Below are 20,121 nucleotides of genomic sequence, written 5' to 3'. Positions count from 1 at the left end.
GGAGTGTGACAGAATACTCTTCACTTGCCTAAATGGCTGCAGCTTCAAATGCACTCAAGCAGCTTGACACCATGCAGAACAAATCAGCCTACCGGATGAGCACCCAATCCTGACAGCACCTTTCAAACCTGCAACTTCTACCAAGGTCAAGGGCAGCAGGTTAATGTGACCACCATCACCTGAAAGTTCCCGTCTAAACCAGACCTAATCCTGACCTGGAACTACATCGCCATTCCTTCACTGTTGCTGGGTCAAAATCCTGCAACTCTCTTCCTTTCATCATTGTGGGTGTACCTACAGCAGATGGACTGCAGTGATTCAAGAAGGCGGTTCACCACCATCATCTCAAGGTTCATTCAGAGATGGGCAATAAATTCTGTGAAAATACTTTAAATGTGCTCATTTTAAGTACTTTGATTCCCAAATCAAGCTCGCATGAAATCCGAAATACCATATAGCTATTTACTGAAATGAGAAGTTATTAAATTAACAATATGTTATTGAGCTAGGTAATATTACTTTTCCAATCGCCCATTAAATTTAGGCTAAATGTTCAGGATGCTCAATAGTTCATTTTTCAATAAATCACCGTTGTCTACCACTTTTATTCAATAGCATGCTTTGAAGATGAGGAAATTATGCACCTATCCTTGTAGCAATTCACTTACTTATATTACTAAAGAAAGTATAACTGGAAAGGATAATTTTATAAAGTAACATTCATGTAGTAATTAAGTAATAAATAATCTTCATACCTTATTTATAATAATTACGATCTCTCCTTCTCTGATTGTCAGCTCATCTTCATTCTGTGCTTCATATGGAAATATTACTTTGCAATATTCCTTGCCTTAAACCAAGCAGGCAGTGAATCATTAAACAATCAGCACCCTGATCAGCTGAACTAAACAACTTCTCAATTTATACATTTTAATATTTCATTCCAGTTGCAGCTGTATTATTGATGACAATGACAGAGTCCCTTTTCCAGCTCAAGACTGAGGAAGCCAAAATGGTAATGCAGTTCCAAATGAAATTGTTTGTTCAACTTACGTGACATTTCACATCACCAGAAACAATTCATCACAATAAGTTATGGAAGTGAGCTCACATACATTTTTGGTCAAGTTAAAACATTTAAAACACCCAGTGAGGGCAATAAGCCGAATGGTTACCCAGGAAATATTATTGAAACTTTAGAAATTTTACTGCCAACTGCAATTTATGCATGGAATTCAATATTCTCAGTATTTATACAGCCTTTTTAGTCGAGACAGAAAATTGACTTATTTCCAATCTTGGATCAATGATGACAATTTGGGGAGAAGTAAATTGGGACCTGGTATGTAAAGATATCTATTTAGCACTAACAATTAGATTCAATTTTACTTCACTTTGTAAATAAACAATTTTTTACCTCCACACGATTATAATTTCACATTACCACTATTACAATTGGTGAAAATGAATACGACAGTAAACTGCTTTAAGTACCTGCCTTTAAGAAGGGTGACTTGTCAGCAAACGTTGATGCAGGAGATTTAAAAATCATCAATGCAAAATGTTTTCTTTTTTAAAAAAAATGTTTTTATTGGCATTTTCAATTTTATATAGTGAAACTTTTATGTCTGATATTTACAATTTGTACAGTTTATGTACATACATCTTTTCTTGATATGTCTGCTCCACCCCCCACCTCCCTACCCTCCCCCATCCCTGTCCCCTCCTTGGCATCCCCCTCTTCTGCCTGGGTGTTTTCTCCTGAGCTCCAGCTGAGCAGGATTCTCTGGATTGCGATTAGGGAAGCGAAAGCAAGGGCGCTGGCCCCCTTCCCCATGTATAATTCTGGCTGGTTCAACACCCCGAAGACTGCCACACTCGGGCACGGCTCTACCCTCACCCCACAACCTTGGACATTGCCTCGAAGAAGGCTGTCCAGAACCCTACAAGTCTGAGGCAAGCCCAGAACATGGGCGTGGTTGGTCAGGCCTCCCTGGCACCGTTCACATTTATCTTCCACCTCCGAGAAGAACCTGTTCATTCGGATTCTGGTTAGGCGTGCTCCATGTACCACTTTAAACTGCATGAGGCTGAGCCTTGCGCAGGAGGTGGTGAAATTGGCCCTGCTCAGTGCTTAGCTCCAGAATCCCCAGCCAGCTTCCGTCTCCAGTTCGTCCCCCCATATTCGTCTGGCTTCAGCCGGCCGTAGTCTCGCCCTGTGCAGTAGCTTTCCGTAGGTGTTCCCACAGTTCCCCTTCCTTACTGAATGTGTTTATCAGGCCCTCTAATAATGTGCTTCTCAGGGCCCTGGGGTATCCGACCGTCTCCTTGCGGAGAAAGTGCTTTGCACCTTAAGGTGCCTAATTCCTGTTCTGTCGGTAGTTCCAGGTCTTCCGTCAGCTCGCTGTGTCGCTAGTCTGTCCCCCATGTAAAAGTCCCTAACTGTTAGCGTCCCCCCATCCTGTCTCCATCTTTTAAAAGTGGTGTCAAGCATGGCTGGTGGGAATTTGTGGTTTCCACAGATGGGGGCCATGGGGGACATCTCAGTTAGACAGAAATGTTGCCTCATCTGGTTCCATGTCTTTAGTGTGGCTACCACCACTGGGCAGGATGTGTATCTTGTCAGGGGGGATGGGAGCGCTGCTGTGGCAAGGGCCCAGAGGATTGTTCCCTTGTTGGAAGAATCCTCCATCCTCACCCATTCCATTGTGGGTTCACGTATCCATTCCCTCACTGTCTCCTCCGTGGCTGCCCAGTGGTAGTATTGTAGATTTGGCAATGTCAGACTGCCCATAACTTTCCTCCTTTGCAGTGTTGACTTGGGGATTCTTGGATTATTTAACCCCCGCACCCACACACACACAAACGGCATGATCATTTTATCTGTGCTGTGGAAGAAGGCCTCGGGGATGATGATCGGCATAGATCTGAATAGGGAAGAGGAACGTCGGCAGTACGTTCATTTTGATCTTCTGCACTGTCCCTGCCAGGGAGTGCGGGAGCGTGTCCCATCTTTGTAGGCCCTTTTTAACTTCCTCCACCAGACTAGTCTGATTCCACTTGTGGATCCGTGTCCAGTCACGGGCTATCTGGATCCCCAGGTAGTAGAATTTGTTTTGGCCTAGTTTGAATGGGAGTGCCTCCAGCTCTGTTCCTCCCCCATCTGGGTTCACCGGGAAAGCCTCGTTCTTGCCCAGGTTGATCTTGTAGCCCGAGAAGGTTCTGAACTCTTCCAGGAGCTACATGATTGCTCTCAAGCCTGTCATAATATACACACAAGTATATGATGGTGCACAGACAGGCAGTGATTGACACACAGGATGACCAATGAACACACAGAACACAGCAGCCAATCACCAGGCAGGACACAACCACTATAAAGCCAGAGGGCACTAGTTTTCCCGCTCTCTTGGGATCCAGCCTCTGAGACAGTCAGAGCCCGTGAGCAACAACTGGAACATACACCATGCGCTAGCAGGATAGTCTGGTCAGTTTAGCCTCAGGTCTCCAGTCAACTCAGCATAGTGTCAACCAACAGTTAAAGTATGTATGATAGTTAAGAGTTCAATAAAATTGAGTTGCATTTCTTCAAGTGTTGGAAGCTTGTCTCGCTCACTGCTGCAGTAAACGCAGTCCTCGCAGACCCAGCTTACCCAACACACATCAAAGCCTTTCTATGGTTCTGATACGTAGACGGGCAGGTCATCCACATGAGTGAAACTTTGTGCTCTCTGCCTTCTCTTTGTATGCACTTCCAGCTTTGTGCTTCTCGCAAAGCGATCACCCAAGGTTCAATTGCGACGGCAAACAGAAGCTGGGACAATGGGCATCCCTGCTGTGTGCCTCTATGCAGCTGGAACTATTCAGAGCTGGTGGTGTTGGCCCGAACGCTCGCCATGGGTGCATTGCACAGGGGTTTCACCCATAGGTGAACCCTGCTCCTAGCTCAAATCGTTCCAGCACTTCAAAGGGTACTTCCACTAGACTCAACCTCACATCCATGTAATGTGGAGCATGGTTGGAGATGACTATCACGGAGTATTCCGCTCTTACTATTACTGGAAGCACCAATTTCCCACTGCAAAGTCGTTGATTCCAGTGTATACCTTGTGAACTGGTGAGAAGAATGAGAATTCCCTCTCACCGGGGTGCAGGAACCGCCATGGGTCCACCACCCCCATCTGCTCTATGAATGTTCCCAGCTCCCGAGCTAAGCCTGTCTTTTTCCCCGTTCTGGGGTTTGATCGGTCAGTCAGCGGGTCCGGTACGCAGTTAAAGTTGCCCCACAATCAATTGGTGTGTGTCAATGTCGGGGATTTCCACCATGGTCTTTTTTATAAGTCTTTGTCACAATTGGGCATATACACATTAACCAGTACTACCTTGCCCCGTCTAGGACACCACTGGCCATGACGTGCCATCCCCCTTGGTCCATAACCATCCTCGTCTCGGTAAACCTCTTCCTCTTACTGATCAGTATGGCTACTCCCCTCGCCCTCGTCCCGTAGCATGAATGGTACGTCTGTCCCTCCCAGCCCTTTCTTACCCGCAGTCGGTCCTTCTACCTCAGGTGTGTCTCCTGCAGGAAGATTATGTCGGCCTTCAGACTTCTTAGGTGGGTGAAGACTCTGGAGCTTTATACTGGGCCGTTAAATCCCCTGACATTCCAGGTGATGATTCTGATGGGGGCAGTTTCTGTCCCCTCATTCCTGCGGGATCAACCATACTTATCTGGTGGACGCGCCCCTGCAAATAGGGTTTCCCTTTATTAAGAGGCCGTCCAAAACAGCCGCAGTCGCCGCTCTTGCCATAAGGCCGGGCCCCTGTGCTCCAGTGTTTCCCTTTGTCCAGGGGGTACCCAACATGGCTGCCAACTGCGTGTATGGCACATGGGTGTGCCCTAGTACTCCGGGTTCTCCCTTTGCCCAGGGACTCTCCAAAGTTCCTGCTTGCAGCACCACCTTTTTTCCTCGGCCTGTTCCCTGCCTGCAAAGCCAATCTCTGAGTGCCAACTCTTTTTCCCCACCTTGTCTGCTATGTATTCTTTGTCCCCCCGGTTCCGCATCCCCCCTACAATCATGTTATCCCCTCCCTGTCCCCCTCCCAGTGTTCCCCTCCCTACCCCACTCGCCCCCCACTGGCCAGGGCCTCCCTCTCTGCCGAGAGGCGCACCGCGGCCCCCCTTACTGCCTGTCTTCCCGTGCTAGCCCTCCCTGCTAGTACAGTGGCTCCCCTCCCTGGACTGGTCTAGCCCTTTGCCTATGCCCGCCGACTGCTTGTTTTTTTCTGCCTGCCCCCTCACCTGATTTTCCCTGTCTTCGCTCTTTCCGGTCTTTCTGATCAAAACGAGGCAGTACAGTCCCGCGCAAACATACAACATTGTCTCTGAGTCTTTGGTTTTGTTTCTTTCAGGGATCTTCCTCCGACCTGCCTTCATCGCTGCCTCGCTTGCTATTTATCCAGGCCATTGGCCTGTACGAAGTTGTTTGCCTCTGCCGGGGTGTTGAAATAGTACTCCTTGCTCTGGTGCATGACCCAGAGTCTGACTGGGAATAACATGCCAAATCGCACCCCACTTAATTAAACTCAGCCCTTTTTTTCGCCAGGTCTGTCCCAATGTCCTGATAGATACGGATTCTATGCCTTTCCCATATGCTCACTTCCGTTTGTCTAGCCCACCTCAGGATCCGCTCACGGTCCTGGCACCGATGCAGCTTTGCTATGATCGCTCTCGGCTGCTCCCGCGCCTTGCACTTCGGTTTGAACGACCCGTGTACCCTGTGGGGGGGTTGGGGAAGCTGTCCCTCCCGACGAGGTTGCCAGGCATGGGCGAAATAGTCTGTTGGATCTCTGCCCTCGATACCTTCCGGCAGGCTCACGATCTGCACTTTCAGTCGTCGAGTCCTATTTTCCTGGTCCTCTGTCTTCCCCTTCAAGCTCCCCTGGGCCACGACCAACCTTTTCACCTCTTGCTTCCAGAGCAACAATCCTGTCACTCTGATCTGTCGAGGCTCTCTCGAAGTCTTGAATCGTCCTCTCCTGCGCCTACATTTTCTTCCCCAGTCCGTTGTAGGGAAACCATCGCTTCCGTCTCCATCACCTTCACCTGGACCTCGACTCTAATTATCTCCTTCATGGCGGCCAGCTCCTTCTTTAAGAAGGTCCTCTATCCGTCTCCTGGTGGTGAGGGGGAGGCTGATTCTTGGGTCAACGGTCTCCCCCTCTCTTGGGTGGTCGAGGCCTCCTCACCTCGTGGATCCACCGGTTCATCTGCTCGTTCTTCGTGGCCCTTTCTGCCACTTCTACCCTCTCTTTAGCCTCTTGAGTTCCTGTTCGCTGCCATTTTTCATTACGTTGTTCTTTTTCCTCCATTGGAGTTGTTTTGTTATTATTTTTTGGGGCAAAATTCATCTAAAAGTGTCTTTTTTGGTTATAGTTGTGAGAAGAGCCACCTAATGTGCATCCGCTCAGTACATCACTGCCACCGGAAGTCCTCAATGCAAACTTTCAAGAAAATTATACCAATAGTACTGCTTGTGAAAAGGGGGGGGGAATTCCAGACTGTCCAATTAGAATTGTTCAAAGCTGCCTTGGTTGAACATAATAATTAGCCTATCCAAAGATATATTAAAAAAGCCCACACTATTGGAAGTTTGATTCTGCCAGATTTTGGAAAAGGAGGAACAGTTAGGAATACTGGTATACTTACGCAAGCTGTTTTGGCTTTTCACTGAAGCTAAGTTTATAGAGTGTAATTTGGGTGTGAAGTCCTAATTTAACTCTAAAATGGAAGAGCAGTGAGAGATCAATGACTCCAGGAGCCTCACTCTACATTCTCTAGTGTTATACTGGTGCCCCAACTCCAGATTCAAGCTGTATTTATACTCTTGCTGTAGTGGCAATTTCAGGGTAGAACATTGCATGAAAATATAAAAGCACTCTTCAATTCACCTGTCAGAAGATGATCAATCAGATATAGGAAGAAAATCTAAAAGAATACATTATTAGAGAAAGTCAAGAAGTCAAATATAATACGACCAACTGTTAATGATGATCACAAGGGAAAGTCAAAGATCCAAAAATGTCTTTAAAAGTAGAAATAAAAGTAGATTTACTGAAATTTTTAGGACTTCCGACAGCATTTCAATACGAAGAAGCCATTACCAAAATGCAATATTAAGAGATCCTTTAACCAAACCTTTCTTTTGCATTTAATGTTAGGAATGCAAAAAGCAGCATTTTAATCCACTATTACACTCACCCTTAGGCCTGCTGTCTGGTTCAGACTTTATTGGCTCCTGAGTAGTCACAGCTGAAGCTAACTTTTTTCCGGAAGGCTAAAATAAACAGTGCAATAAATAACACGGTTAGCAAAATTTGCACTTCCCTATCTTTGCACAGTATCCCTACAGCAACTGTGGAGAGAAACAGTTATGTTTCAGTAAGAAGTCTTACAACACCAGGTTAAAGTCCAACAGTTTTGTTTCGAATCACTAGCTTTCAGAGTGAATCACCTGAGGAAGGAGCTGTGCTCCGAAAGCTAGTGATTCGAAACAAACCTGTTGGACTTTAACCTGGTGTTGTAAGACTTCTTACTGTGCCACCCCAGTCCAACGCCAGCATCTCCACATCATGGGTTTTGTTTCAGGTCAATGACATTACAGCAAAATGTACCCAAACAGACGCCGAGTGTGGCAACTAGCCGCTTTTCACGGTAACTTCATTGCAGTGTAAGCCTATGTGTGACAATAAAGATTATTATTATTAGACCCATTCCCCTGCTTTATCTTCATAACCCTGCACATTTTTCTCATCAAATATATTTATCCAATGCATTGTTGAAAGTTACTACTGAATCGGTTTCCTTCACCATTCCAGTTCATCAGAACTCACTAAGCAAATAAATTCTCATATCCTCTTTGTTCTTTTGCCCCAAGACTAAACAGCAGGAGTCAAACATGTAAAAGGAACTTCCAATTGTGAAATCTACAGTATATCATTTCTGAAGGAGCAACAGGGCTCCCCAGTGAAGTTCTGTTTTGCTACTTTAAAATCTGATGAAACATTTGTGATGTCAGGTCACTGACCTGAAACATAAATGTTTCTCTCTCCACAGTTGCTGTCAGACCCACTTTGTTTTGACTTCTTCACTTGTTCTCCAGCCCCCTCACAATAAAGGTCAACAAACTATTTACCATTGTAACTGCTAGCTGTCATTTCCATATTTTGCATACAAGGGCACTCAAAAGTGCCTCTGAACACCCATATTCAATAGTTTATCATTTGTAAAGTATTGTTTTTCTATTCTTCCTACCAAAGTGCATAACCACACATTATACTCCAGCTGCCACCTTCTTGCCCATTCGCTCAACCTGTTTATTTTCCTTTACAGACCCCTCGTGTCATTCTCACAATTTACTTTCTTACCTCACTTTGTCGTGTCAGCTAACTTGGATACATTACTTTGGGTTCATTGTCATGAATATAGATTGCAAATAGTTGAAGCCCAAGAACTGATTCTTCCAGCGCCAGTAGCAATAACTTGCCCACCTGAAAATGATTCATCTCTTCCTACTCCATTGTCTGTCCTTTAACCAATCCCCTTGCAAATATATTATCTCAACCCCGAGAGCTCCTATCAACCAACGTAACAAACTATTGTATAGCACTTTATCAAATGCATTTTCCAAATCCAAATATGCTACATCCACTGGCTGCCTTTTATCAATCCTGCTCGGTCCACCTTAAAAAAAATCCATAGGATTTCCCTTCAATAACGCGTTTAACTCTGCACAATCATATTATCATTTTTTTAAAAATATTTTTCTTCGAGGCATTTTCAATTATATACAGACAAAGAGAAGAACAATACAAGTAAATATACTTCACTAACTATACCAGTAAATATCCTTCACTAACCAGACACACAAATCACTCTGTCCCAGCCCACTCCCTCTGCTCCGAAACCCCTCCTCTGACGTTTTACCATGGTTAAAGAAGTCAATGAACAAGCTCCACTGCATGAAGAAACCCTCATCTGCACCTCTGATAGCAAACTTTATCTTTTCCAGGTGCAGAAACTCCGCCACGTTGTTCAGCCACACCGTCACTCTAGGTGGCTGAGTCACACCAAACTAACAATACTCACCTCCAGGCTATCAGGGCGGCAAAGGCCGACACGTCAGCCTCTCTCCCCGCCACAATGTGGTTGCCACAGATCGACGCCCACATTGACATATTTTCCATTTTAAAGTGCTGCTGGCATTGATTCCATACCCTTAATGCTAATACCACTATCAGGCTTGTGGAGTACCTGTCCAACGAGAACGGAAGAGGTGCCAATAACGGTGCCCTCAACCTCATTCCTCTACATGGGGCTTTCTCCAGCTGACTCCACACCGATCTCTCCTCCACTGCCCACGTCCTGATCTTCTCAACGTTTGGCACCCGGTAATAATTCAGCAGACTCGGCATCATTAACCCCCCTCTCCATCAGTCTCTCTCCAAAAACGCTCTCCTAATCCGGAGTACCTTACCTGCCCATATAAACTCCAAGATCATCCTATCAACCCTACCAAAAAAAGATCTGGCCACAACAATCGGGAGATTTTGGAAGGAGAACAGAAACTTCGGCAGCACCATCATTTTAACTGTCTGGACCCTTCCAGTGAACAACAGCGGCAAAATCTTCCTTCATCCCCTCCACAAGATTCCCCTCTACCCACCCTCCCCTCCACCGCCCCATCTCTACCGTCCTCCCCCCTCCTCCCCTCCCCTCTAACCCCCCATTTCCCTCCCCTCCCCTCCAACCCCCCTCTCCTCCCCTCTAACCCCCCTCACTTCCCCACCCTCTACCCCCTCCCATCCACTGCCCCTCCTCTACCCCCTCCCCTCCACTGCCCCTCCTCCACCCCCTCCCCCCTCCCTTCCCCTCAACCCTTCTCACCCCCACTCTACCACTCCCCCCCCCCACTCTACCCCTTCCCCCCCACTCCCCCACCACTCTGCCCCCCTCTCCCCCCCCACCACTCTACCCTTCCCCCCACAACTCTACTCCCCTCCCCGCCACTCTACTCCCCTCCCCCACCACTCTACTCTACCCCCCCCCCCCCGCCACTCTACTCCCCTCCCCCACCACTCTACTCTACCCCCTTCCCCCACCACTAACCCCCTCCCTCACCACTCTACCCCTGTCCCCCTCCACTCTACCCCCCTCCCCCACCACTACCCTTCCCGCCACCACTCTAGCCCCCTCCCCCACCTCTCTATCCCTCCCCCCACCACTCTACCCCCTCCCCCACCACTACCCTTCCCGCCACCACTCTACCCCCCTCCCCCCACCACTCTACCCCCCCTCCCCACCTCTACTCCCCTCCCCCCACCACTCTACCCCCCTCCCCCCAGCACTCTACCCCCCTCTCCCACCACTCTACTCCCCTCCCCACCACTCTACTCCCCTCCCCACCACTCTACTCCCCTCCCCACCACTCTACTCCCCTCCACCATCACTCTACTCCCCTCCCCCCACCACTCTACCCCACTCCCTTTACTACTTCACCACTCCAACTCTCCCTTCACCACTCTACCCCTCCCCCCAACCACTCTGCTCCCCTCCCCACCACTCTACTCCCCTCCCCCACCACTCCCCTTCCCCCACAACTCTACTCCCCCCCCCACCACTCTACCCCCTTTCCCCCACCACTCCCACTCTCCCTTCACCACTCTACCCCCTCCCCTAGTCTACCCCCTCTCCCGCCACCATTCTGACTCCCACTTCACTCCCGTTAACTAGCTTAACCTGCTAGCAGAGTGACCCCCACCCGAGGCAACAGCTTCTTCCCTCCCAAAACATCCTTCCTCTCTGTGCCCTCCCAAACTCCTTCATCCCCTCCCCCATGCACTGCCCAAAGACCCCACATTTTAACATATGTATATATCCAACACTGCGAGGATAAGTTACAACAATTCTGCCTTACTGCAGATGACTACCTAAACCCAGTAGGTAATATAAAAAAAGTCAAACATAATAACCCAGCACAAACCAAAACGTTCCCCTCCCTCCCCAAGCTCAGCACCTCCCGTCCATTTCACAGCTGAATCCACTCGTGTTCCAATGTTCTCAAAAGTCCCTCAGTCCGTGGTCTCTTAGGAACTTACGCGCCTCCTCTGGCATATCAAAATAGCGTTTCTGCCCCTCATATGCGACCCACAATCGAGCAGGACCAAATCGCAGTTTATTCCTGAATAGGGCCGCGATGACCCGTTTGAACCCGAGCGAAAAGGACCAACGAATCCAACATCGGGCAGGAGCCACTTAATGTGCAACCACTTACTCAATGCCACCACCGGAAATCCAACCATATTATCATTTTCTAAGTGCCCTGTAGAGCTTCCTTAATAGTGGATTCCAACACATTCTCTTTGACTCATGGTTCTCAGTGTTCTCTCTTCCTCCATTTTCTGTTTGAAAGTAGTGCTAAATTTGCTATCTTCAAACCCAGTGTAACCATTCCAAATCAAGAGCATTTTGGAAAATCACTACCAATACACAATACAATCATTATCTCTGTCGTCACCTACTTTACACATATGTGAACATACAAATTAAGAGTTGGACATTTGGCCTCTCGAGCTGGCTTCACCATTCAATAAGATCAATTGCTCATTGGATTGTGACCGGAACTCCACATTCAGGCTTCCCCCAATATCCATAAACTCTCCATCTACCTCTGCCTGAATCAAATTAAATGACCCTGCCTCCACCACTCTCCTATGAAGAGTTCCAAGGATTCATGACGCTCTACAAGAAAACATTTCTTCTCATCCCGGTCTTAAAATGGGAGACTCCTTTAACATGTTCCACCAGTTCCAGACTCTCTCAAAGGGGAATCATCCTTTCAGCATCCAGCGTGTCAAGTCCAATCAGGATGTTGTTTTAATGAGATCACCTCTCAATCTTCTAAATTCTAGTGGATACAGGACCAGCCTGTCAAACCTTTCCTTATCCTCGATATCAGTCGAGTAAATGTTCTCTGAACTGCTTTAACACACTTGTATCCTCATGAGAACAGCATGAACCAGGTTAATAGACTCGAAGAGGTTGATATTAGGAAGGAGGATGTGCTGGAAATTTTGAAAAACATTAGGATAGATAAGTCCCCTGGGCCTGACGTGGTATACCCAAGGTTACTACAGGACGCAAGGGAGGAGATTGCTGCGCCGTTGGCGATGAACTTTGCGTCCTCACTCTCCACTGGAGTAGTACCGGATGATTGGAGGGAGGTGAATGTTGTTCCCCTTTTCAAGAAAGGGACTAGGGAAATCCCTCGGAATTACAGAGCAGTCAGTCTTACGTGTGTGGTGAGCAAAATATTGGAAAGAATTCGGAGAGATAGGATTTACGATTATTTAGAAAAACATTGTTTGATTAAAGATAGTCGGCATAGCTTTGTGAGGGGCAGGTCATGCCTCACAAGCCTCATTGAATTCTTTGAGGATGTGACAAGACACATTGACGACGGTCGGGCAGTGGATGTGGTGTATAAGGATTTCAGCAAGGCATTAGATAAGGTTCCCCATGGTAGGCTCATTCAGAAAGTCAGGGGGCATGGGATACAGGGAAATTTAGCTGTCCGGATACAGAATTGGCTGGCCGAAAGAAGACAACGAGTGGTAGTAGATGGAAAGTATTCCGCTTGGAGGTCGATGACCAGTGGTGTCCCGCAGAGATCTGTTCTGGGACCTCTGTTCTTTGTGGTGTTTATAAATGACATGGATGAGGAAGTGGATGGGTGAGTTAGCAAGTTTGCCGATGACACGAAGGTTGGTGGAGTTGTAGATAGCGTCGAGGGCTGTTGCAGGTTACAACAGGACATTGACAGGATGCAGAGCTGGGCTGAGAAGTGGCAGATGGAGTTCAACCTAGATAAATGTGAAGTAATTCATTTTGGAAGGTCAAATTTGAATGCTGTATATAGGGTTAAAGGCAGGATTCTTGGAAGTGTGGAGGAACAGTGGGATCTTGGGGTCCACGTACATAAGAACATAAGAACTAGGAGCAGGAGTAGGCCATCTGGCCCCTCGAGCCTGCTCCGCCATTCAATTAGATCATGGCTGATCTTTTGTGGACTCAGCTCCACTTTCCGGCCCGAACACCATAACCCTTAATCCCTTTATTCTTCAAAAAACTATCTATCTTTACCTTAAAACATGTAATGAAGGAGCCTCAACTGCTTCACTGGGCAAGGAATTCCATAGATTCACAACCCTTTGGGTGAAGAAGTTCCTCCTAAACTCAGTCCTAAATCTACTTCCCCTTATTTTGAGGCTATGTCCCCTAGTTCTGCTGTCACCCGCCAGTGGAAACAACCTGCCCGCATCTATCCTATCTATTCCCTTCATAATTTTAAATGTTTCTATAAGATTCCCCCCTCATCCTTCTAAATTCCAACGAGTACAGTCCCAGTCTACTCAACCTCTCCTCATAATCCAACCCCTTCAGCTCTGGGATTAACCTAGTGAATCTCCTCTGCACACCCTCCAGCGCCAGTACGTCCTTTCTCAAGTAAGGAGACCAAAACTGAACACAATACTCCAGGTGTGGCCGCACTAACACCTTATACAATTGCAACATAACCTCCCTAGTCTTAAACTCCATCCCTCTAGCAATGAAGGACAAAATTCCATTTGCCTTCTTAATCACCTGTTGCACTTGTAAACCAACCTTCTGTGACTCATGCACTAGCACACCCAAGTCTCTCTGAACAGCGGCATGCTTTAATATTTTATCGTTTAAATAATAATCCCGTTTGCTGTTATTCCTACCAAAATGGATAACCTCACATTTGTCAACATTGTATTCCATCTGCCAGACCTGAGCCCATTCACTTAACCTATCCAAATCCCTCTGCAGACTTCCAGTATCCTCTGCACTTTTCGCTTTACCACTCATCTTAGTGTCATCTGCAAACTTGGACACATTGCCCTTGGTCCCCAACTCCAAATCATCTATGTAAATTGTGAACAATTGTGGGCCCAACACGGATCCCTGAGGGACACCACTAGCTACTGATTGCCAACCAGAGAAACACCCATTTATCCCAACTCTTTGCTTTCTATTAATTAACCAATCCTCTATCCATGCTACTACTTTACCCTTAATGCCATGCATCTTTATCTTATGCAGCAACCTTTTGTGTGGCACCTTGTCAAAGGCTTTCTGGAAATCCAGATATACCACATCCATCGGCTCCCCGTTATCTACTGCACTGGTAATGTCCTCAAAAAATTCCAATAAATTAGTTAGGCGTGACCTGCCCTTTACGAACCCATGCTGCGTCTGGGACAATTTCTATCCAGATGCCTCGCAATTTCTTCCTTGATGATAGATTCCAGCATCTTCCCTACTACCGAAGTTAAGCTCACTGGCCTATAATTTCCTGCTTTCTACCTCCTTTTTTAAACAGTGGCGTCACGTTTGCTAATTTCCAATCCACCGGGACCACCCCAGAGTCTAGTGAATTTCGGTAAATTATCACTAGTGCATCTGCAATTTCCCATGCCATCTCTTTTAGCACTCTGGGATGCATTCCATCAGGGCCAGGAGACTTGTCTACCTTTAGCCCCATTAGCTTGCCCATCACTCCCTCCTTAGTGATAACAATCCTCTCAAGGTTCTCACCTGTCATAGCCTCATTTCTATCAGTCGCTGGCATAATCTCTCAAATCTCATAATCTCTCAAATTTGCCACCCAGGTTGATAGGGTTGTTAAGAAGGCGTATTGTGTGTTGGCTTTCATTAACAGGCGGATTGAGTTTAAGAGCCACGAGGTTTTGCTGCAGCTTTATAAAACCCTGGTTAGACCACACTTGGAATATTGTGTCCAGTTCTGGTTGTCTCATTATAGGAAGGATGTGATGCTTTGGAGAGGGTGCAGAGGAGATTTGCCAGGATGCTGCCTGGATTGGAGGGAATGTCTTATGAAGAAAGGTTGAGGGGGCTAGGGCTTTTCTCACTGGAGTGAAGAAGGAATAGAGGCGACTTGAGCGAGGTGTACAAGGTGATGAGAAGCATGGATAGAGTGGATAGCCAGAGACTTTTCCCCAGGGCAGAAATGACTATCACGAGGGGGTCATCATTTTAAGGTGATTGTAAGAAGGTATAGGGGAGATGTCAGAGTTCGGTTCTTTACACAAAGAGTGGTGGGTGCATGGAATGCACTGCCAGCAGAGGGGTGGAGTCAGAGTCAATAGGGACATTTAAGCAACTCTTGGACAGGCACATGGACAGCAGGAAATTGAAGGGATGTAGGTTAGGTTGATCTTTGATTAGGATAAATGGTCGGCACAACATCATGGGCCGAAGGGCCTGTACTGTGCTGTACTGTTCTATGTTCCATGTTCTATATCCTTTCTAAATAAAGGAGACCAAAATTGTACACAATACGAAATGTGGCCTCACCAATACTCTGTACAACTGCAGCAAAACATACCCATGTTCATATTCCATTCTTATTGCACTAAACAACATTCCATTTGCAGCACGGTAGCATAGTGGTTAGCATCAATGCTTCACAGCTCCAGGGTCCCAGGTTCGGTTCCTGGCTGGGTCATTGTCTGTGCGGAGTCTGCACGTCCTCCCCGTGTGTGCGTGGGTTTCCTCCTGGTGCTCTGGTTTCCTCCCACAGTCCAAAGATGTGCGGGTTAGTTGGATTGGCCATGCTAAATTGCCCGTAGTGTCCTAAAAAGTAAGGTTAAGGGGGAGTTGTTGGGTTACAGGTATAGGGTGGATACATGAGTTTGAGTAGGGTGATCATTGCTCGGCCCAACATCGAGGGCCGAAGGGCCTGTTCTGTGCTGTACTGTTCTAAATACCGTTCTAAATTCTAAATTTGTCTTTGAATATAATAACTTGCTGTACCTGCCTACTAGCTTCTAGTGATTCATGTCCCAAGGCTGCTCTGCATCTCAAGAGTTTTGCAATCTCTCTTTATTTAAATAACATGCAACCTTTCTATTCTTCCTGTCAAAGTGGACAAGTTCACATTTTCCCACATTTTTTCCCATCTGTCAAATTTCTACCCACTCGCTTAACCTCTGTCACCTTGCAGACTCCTATGTCCTCTTGAGAACTTACTTTCCTAACTGTCCTAGTGTCATCTGCAAATTAAGCAACCACACGCTCAGTTTCCTCATCTAAGTCATTGACAAATATCGTTAATAGTTGAGGTCCCAGCACTGATCCCTGTGGAACTCCACTCGTCACATCTTGTCAATCCGAAAATGACCTGTTTCCTGTTAGCTAACCAATCCTCGAATCCATGCTAAAATGTTACCCCCTACACCATGAGGCCTTATTTTGCATAGTAACCTTTGATTTGGCACCTTGTAAAATGTCTTCTGGAAACCTAAGTACAGCACATCGACACGTTCCCATTACCCACATTGCTGGCAACTTCCTCAAAGAATCCACATTTACTTTCGTTAACCTCTTCCTTCTTAAACACTTATGGGAGCCTTTACATTCTGTGTTTACAGTTATTACTAGTTTACTCCCATTTTCTGTTTTTTCACTGTTCAAATTTCTGGTCATTCTTTACTGACTTCTAAAATTCTCTTCAGTTTCTTGTTTATACCCTTTTTCGCAAAGTTATAAGTTTCTTCTTTTAATCTAATATTACTCTTAGGTTAGTCCTTAGTACCTCAGTTAGACCCAGAGTTCCCCAATGGAGATTTTATTTCTCAACTGAATGTAGATTCAATGAGATTAATGAAATACATAAATGTCTTCCATTGCTTTTCAACCATCATAACTCTAAAAGTGATTTCCCAATGTATTTTATCCAGCTTGCCCCTCTTACCTCTGCAAATGGCCACATTTAACGCTCTAGCTTCAGACTTAAGTATGTCACTCTCAAACTCAAAGTTCAACTCTGCCATATTGGGCGCGATTCTCCCCAAAGATTTGTGGCGGATTTGTCAGGGAGTTTGCCGCCGGCTCTTGCCGGTGAATTTCCCACTGCTATTCAATGACACTTAGTCACTTTTTTGGGCCCTGGGGAGTTTCTCACCATTAAGCCCACACTTAGAATTATTTTTAGCACTGGGGAGCTGAACTGAGATCGGGCTGCCATTTTGAAAGGTGCCCCAATCTCCAAGTGAGCTTATGGGTCCCCCACACCCACTACCCATGGGCAATGTCACCCCCCAAACAAATAGGCACTACCCCGCCCCCCAAGAGAGGGCATCCCGCTTTGGGGTCCCCACCCTTCAGCTCCCCCCTCTCCCCGCCTCCCCTAAGCCCCCTTACAGCACTCCCCCATCCCTTCTAGGACCTCACCCATCACCCCTTCAACCTCCCAGAGGCCCCTACTTACCTGCCCAGCACTCCCCCCCCCGACCCTTCAATCCACCCCCCACCTTCATTTCATGGGCATAGCCCCCCCTTACCCCAGACAGTGCCACCCTGGCACCCATGCAGTGTTCCAGCCAGCTTGGCAGTGCCATCCAAGCACATTAGCAGTGCCAAGGAGCAGCTGGGCAATGCCATGATGCACACGTTCCAGGGGGTGGGCCAGGAAGCCACCCTCACTTACCCTCACCACCCAGAGGTCTATGGTGGCCCAGGAGACACCCCGGGTGCCGTTTGGCCTGATCCACGTTTGTGTGGTCCAGCATTGATTGGCGCCCGGCTGCAACTTCCCTGGGGAGTCCGAAGAATCGAGGGGGGCCAGTGATCCCATGCAGGTAGGTCGTAAGAAGGTTTAAGACCTACTTCTGCGAGTACCATCTGGTCCATTTGGGGCAGAGTTCCAATTCTGACGCCTCGCGTGACTTCAGGAGGCTCGCTACTGGCCTCTCCCGGCATTCTCCCGTCATGTTGTGCTCTTGCTTGAGCGAAACGCAGCCGGAGAATCACGCCCATTGTGTACCCTCTACCTGCAATAATTTTATTAACCCTTTCCTCCCCAACCCCCCCCCCCCCCCCAAGATTGTTTACTATGTGATTACTAATTAATTTTGCTCATTACACAAAATAAAGGATGGAATTTTCCCATTTTGAGAGAAGTGCAATGGCGGGCTCTCCCGCTGGCCAGAATGGCAGGATCCCGATTCTGTGGCAGATTCAGTGTTTGGAAACTCATTAATTATGTACAGGCAGGTTCCCCTCCAACTCTCCTGGCAGACCACCAGCTGATTCATCCGCCCATCCTCAGCTGATGAGTTCAAACATCCAAATGGCATATTTAAATACCAGTCCAGCACACACCCATATGCTCTCCAACCCACCTGTCTTGACCAGACCTCCAACATGTCCAGAACCCAGAGGGAAGAAGCTAACAACTGCAAGAAGGTAGCACTGGCTTTCAGCAGCAGAACACTCAAGGCCCTTATTTGGCGACTGAGGGTCCACCGGCATGTCCTCTACCCCAGGGATGGCTCAAAAAAGCACACCAACCTGGGAGGCCTTTGCCCAGGAGGTGAGTGTGGCTGTCAACTGCACTCAAAGCATCATCCAGTGCTGGAAGCGGATGAATGATCTAATCTGCTCTATCTGGGTAAATACTCTCTCAGCGCCCTCCACTACCAAACTCTCAGCATGCCATCATGTATTCAAACAGCTACTCTCTTCAAGGTTCTGACATAAATCAACACACTCTCTCAACAAGATCCACCATCCCATCTGTCTTGATGCTCCAACTCCAATCTCTATCCATTCTGGGTGTGGCACATCACACAGAGGATGTGCATTTCACTCAACCTCTGACTTCTTTCTATTGCGCAACAGGAATTCTGCACTCTAACCCGCGTCTGCCAGCCCTGCATTTCAAAAATTGGGGACTTGACATAGTTCCCATTTCAAAGAGGATTATGACAAACAGTGACCTTCGCAAAGCATTGCAGCCCCAATCTGCTCATTCTTCTTGCGAACCATTCCTAATGTGCCACCCACCCCATAATCTGCAACCTGTGTTCAGTAATATATGTGCTAGCCTTTCAGACCCCCTTGTTTGTGTGCATGTCATGCAGCCTTGTTCGGGTCCAGCTTCCCTCTGCTCGGTCTTCCCCCTGCCCTCAGCATCCACCGGTCAAACTTTAGACCTTTCCTGCGGTGGCTACATGACTCCCACAGCACAGTGCGGTCCAGATAGGGACTGGCCTGTGGAACCAAAGGGAAGGAGACCCCTGTACTCCCCAAACCCAGGTACGGCACTGATCCGAGTTGGTGACACAGGAGGGATCATGGGTCCAGCAGCAAGGTGTTGTTCATGAAGATGGTGGGCAGGCTGAGTACAGTTAATCAGGAGCAGCGCAGTACTATGACAGGTCTGCTTTGCATGTTGCACTTACCTTGAGAGCCACCTTGTGCACACCAGCCGTTACCAATTGCGTTTGACGCCAATGTGATTTATCGCTGGTGTGACGCAGGATTGGAGGACCTGACAAGATTCCGGCGGCCAGCTGGTCTAATAAGAATTCATGAGATGCAAATGGTGTTTGCACCACCTGCCAGCGGGAAAGCGACGTGCCATTAACCCGGCAATGGGAGAATTGCAACTTGATTTTATGCCAGCAGGTTTCCAACTTTTTGCCTCCCCTGCCCTGCCCGGCACCAAACCTTCCATGACTGGTTTGGGAGAATTCCACCCAAAATCTAAAATAACGGGTTTAGTGTTGGGTTCCATAAAATATTTTTCTCAGAAATCATCTCAAATGCATTCCATGAACTTATCCTTCCATTTGATCTGAACAGTCAATATGAAAACTGACGTCTCCATCTCTTTTGCATTAACTACAATGCTTCCATAACATAACGGCAGCTCACAGACTTGTAAAAGGCCTGGCAGGGTGGGAGGAGGGAATACCTGATTGCATCAAGAGTACAAATATCAAAATACATCTGTTCCAAGGTACAGATACGGTGCCAAAGTAAAGATCCAGGCTCTTCGCGGTAGATAAACATTATTATTTTTTGAGCAAAGGCTTTTTATTAAACGGTGTTTGAAAAGAGCAAGAGCAAAAAGTCAGTTGGAACGGTAAATCTTTCTAACACTTGTTACAAGCCTGACGGGGACCGTTAACATTTGAAGAGAAGTCTGAACACCATGTTTTACCAAAGAG

General features: G+C 47.2%; 1 protein-coding gene across 4 annotated transcripts in view; it reads right to left on the bottom strand.

Annotated features, from left to right (window-relative positions):
* The window catches only part of sh3kbp1 (SH3-domain kinase binding protein 1), a 413,248-nt gene that overhangs the window by 111,106 nt on the left and 282,021 nt on the right, over positions 1-20,121 (bottom strand). For 3 of the 4 annotated variants that reach the window (XR_005461315.1, XM_038802548.1, XM_038802550.1), the window contains 2 exons: positions 7,262-7,337; positions 756-850 (listed from right to left, as the gene is read on the bottom strand). The exons of the other annotated variant lie outside the window; for it this stretch is intronic. Coding sequence is in view for 2 of the 3 variants with exons in the window: in XM_038802548.1 (XP_038658476.1) it covers positions 756-850; positions 7,262-7,337 (171 nt within the window). In the remaining variant the exon portion in view is untranslated. The remainder of the gene's footprint in view (positions 1-755; positions 851-7,261; positions 7,338-20,121) is intronic. 4 annotated transcript variants of the gene reach the window in all.

Source organism: Scyliorhinus canicula, chromosome 7 (genome assembly GCF_902713615.1).
Source record: "Scyliorhinus canicula chromosome 7, sScyCan1.1, whole genome shotgun sequence".
NCBI lineage: Eukaryota > Metazoa > Chordata > Chondrichthyes > Carcharhiniformes > Scyliorhinidae > Scyliorhinus > Scyliorhinus canicula.
This window is presented reverse-complemented; position numbering and strand designations above follow the sequence as displayed.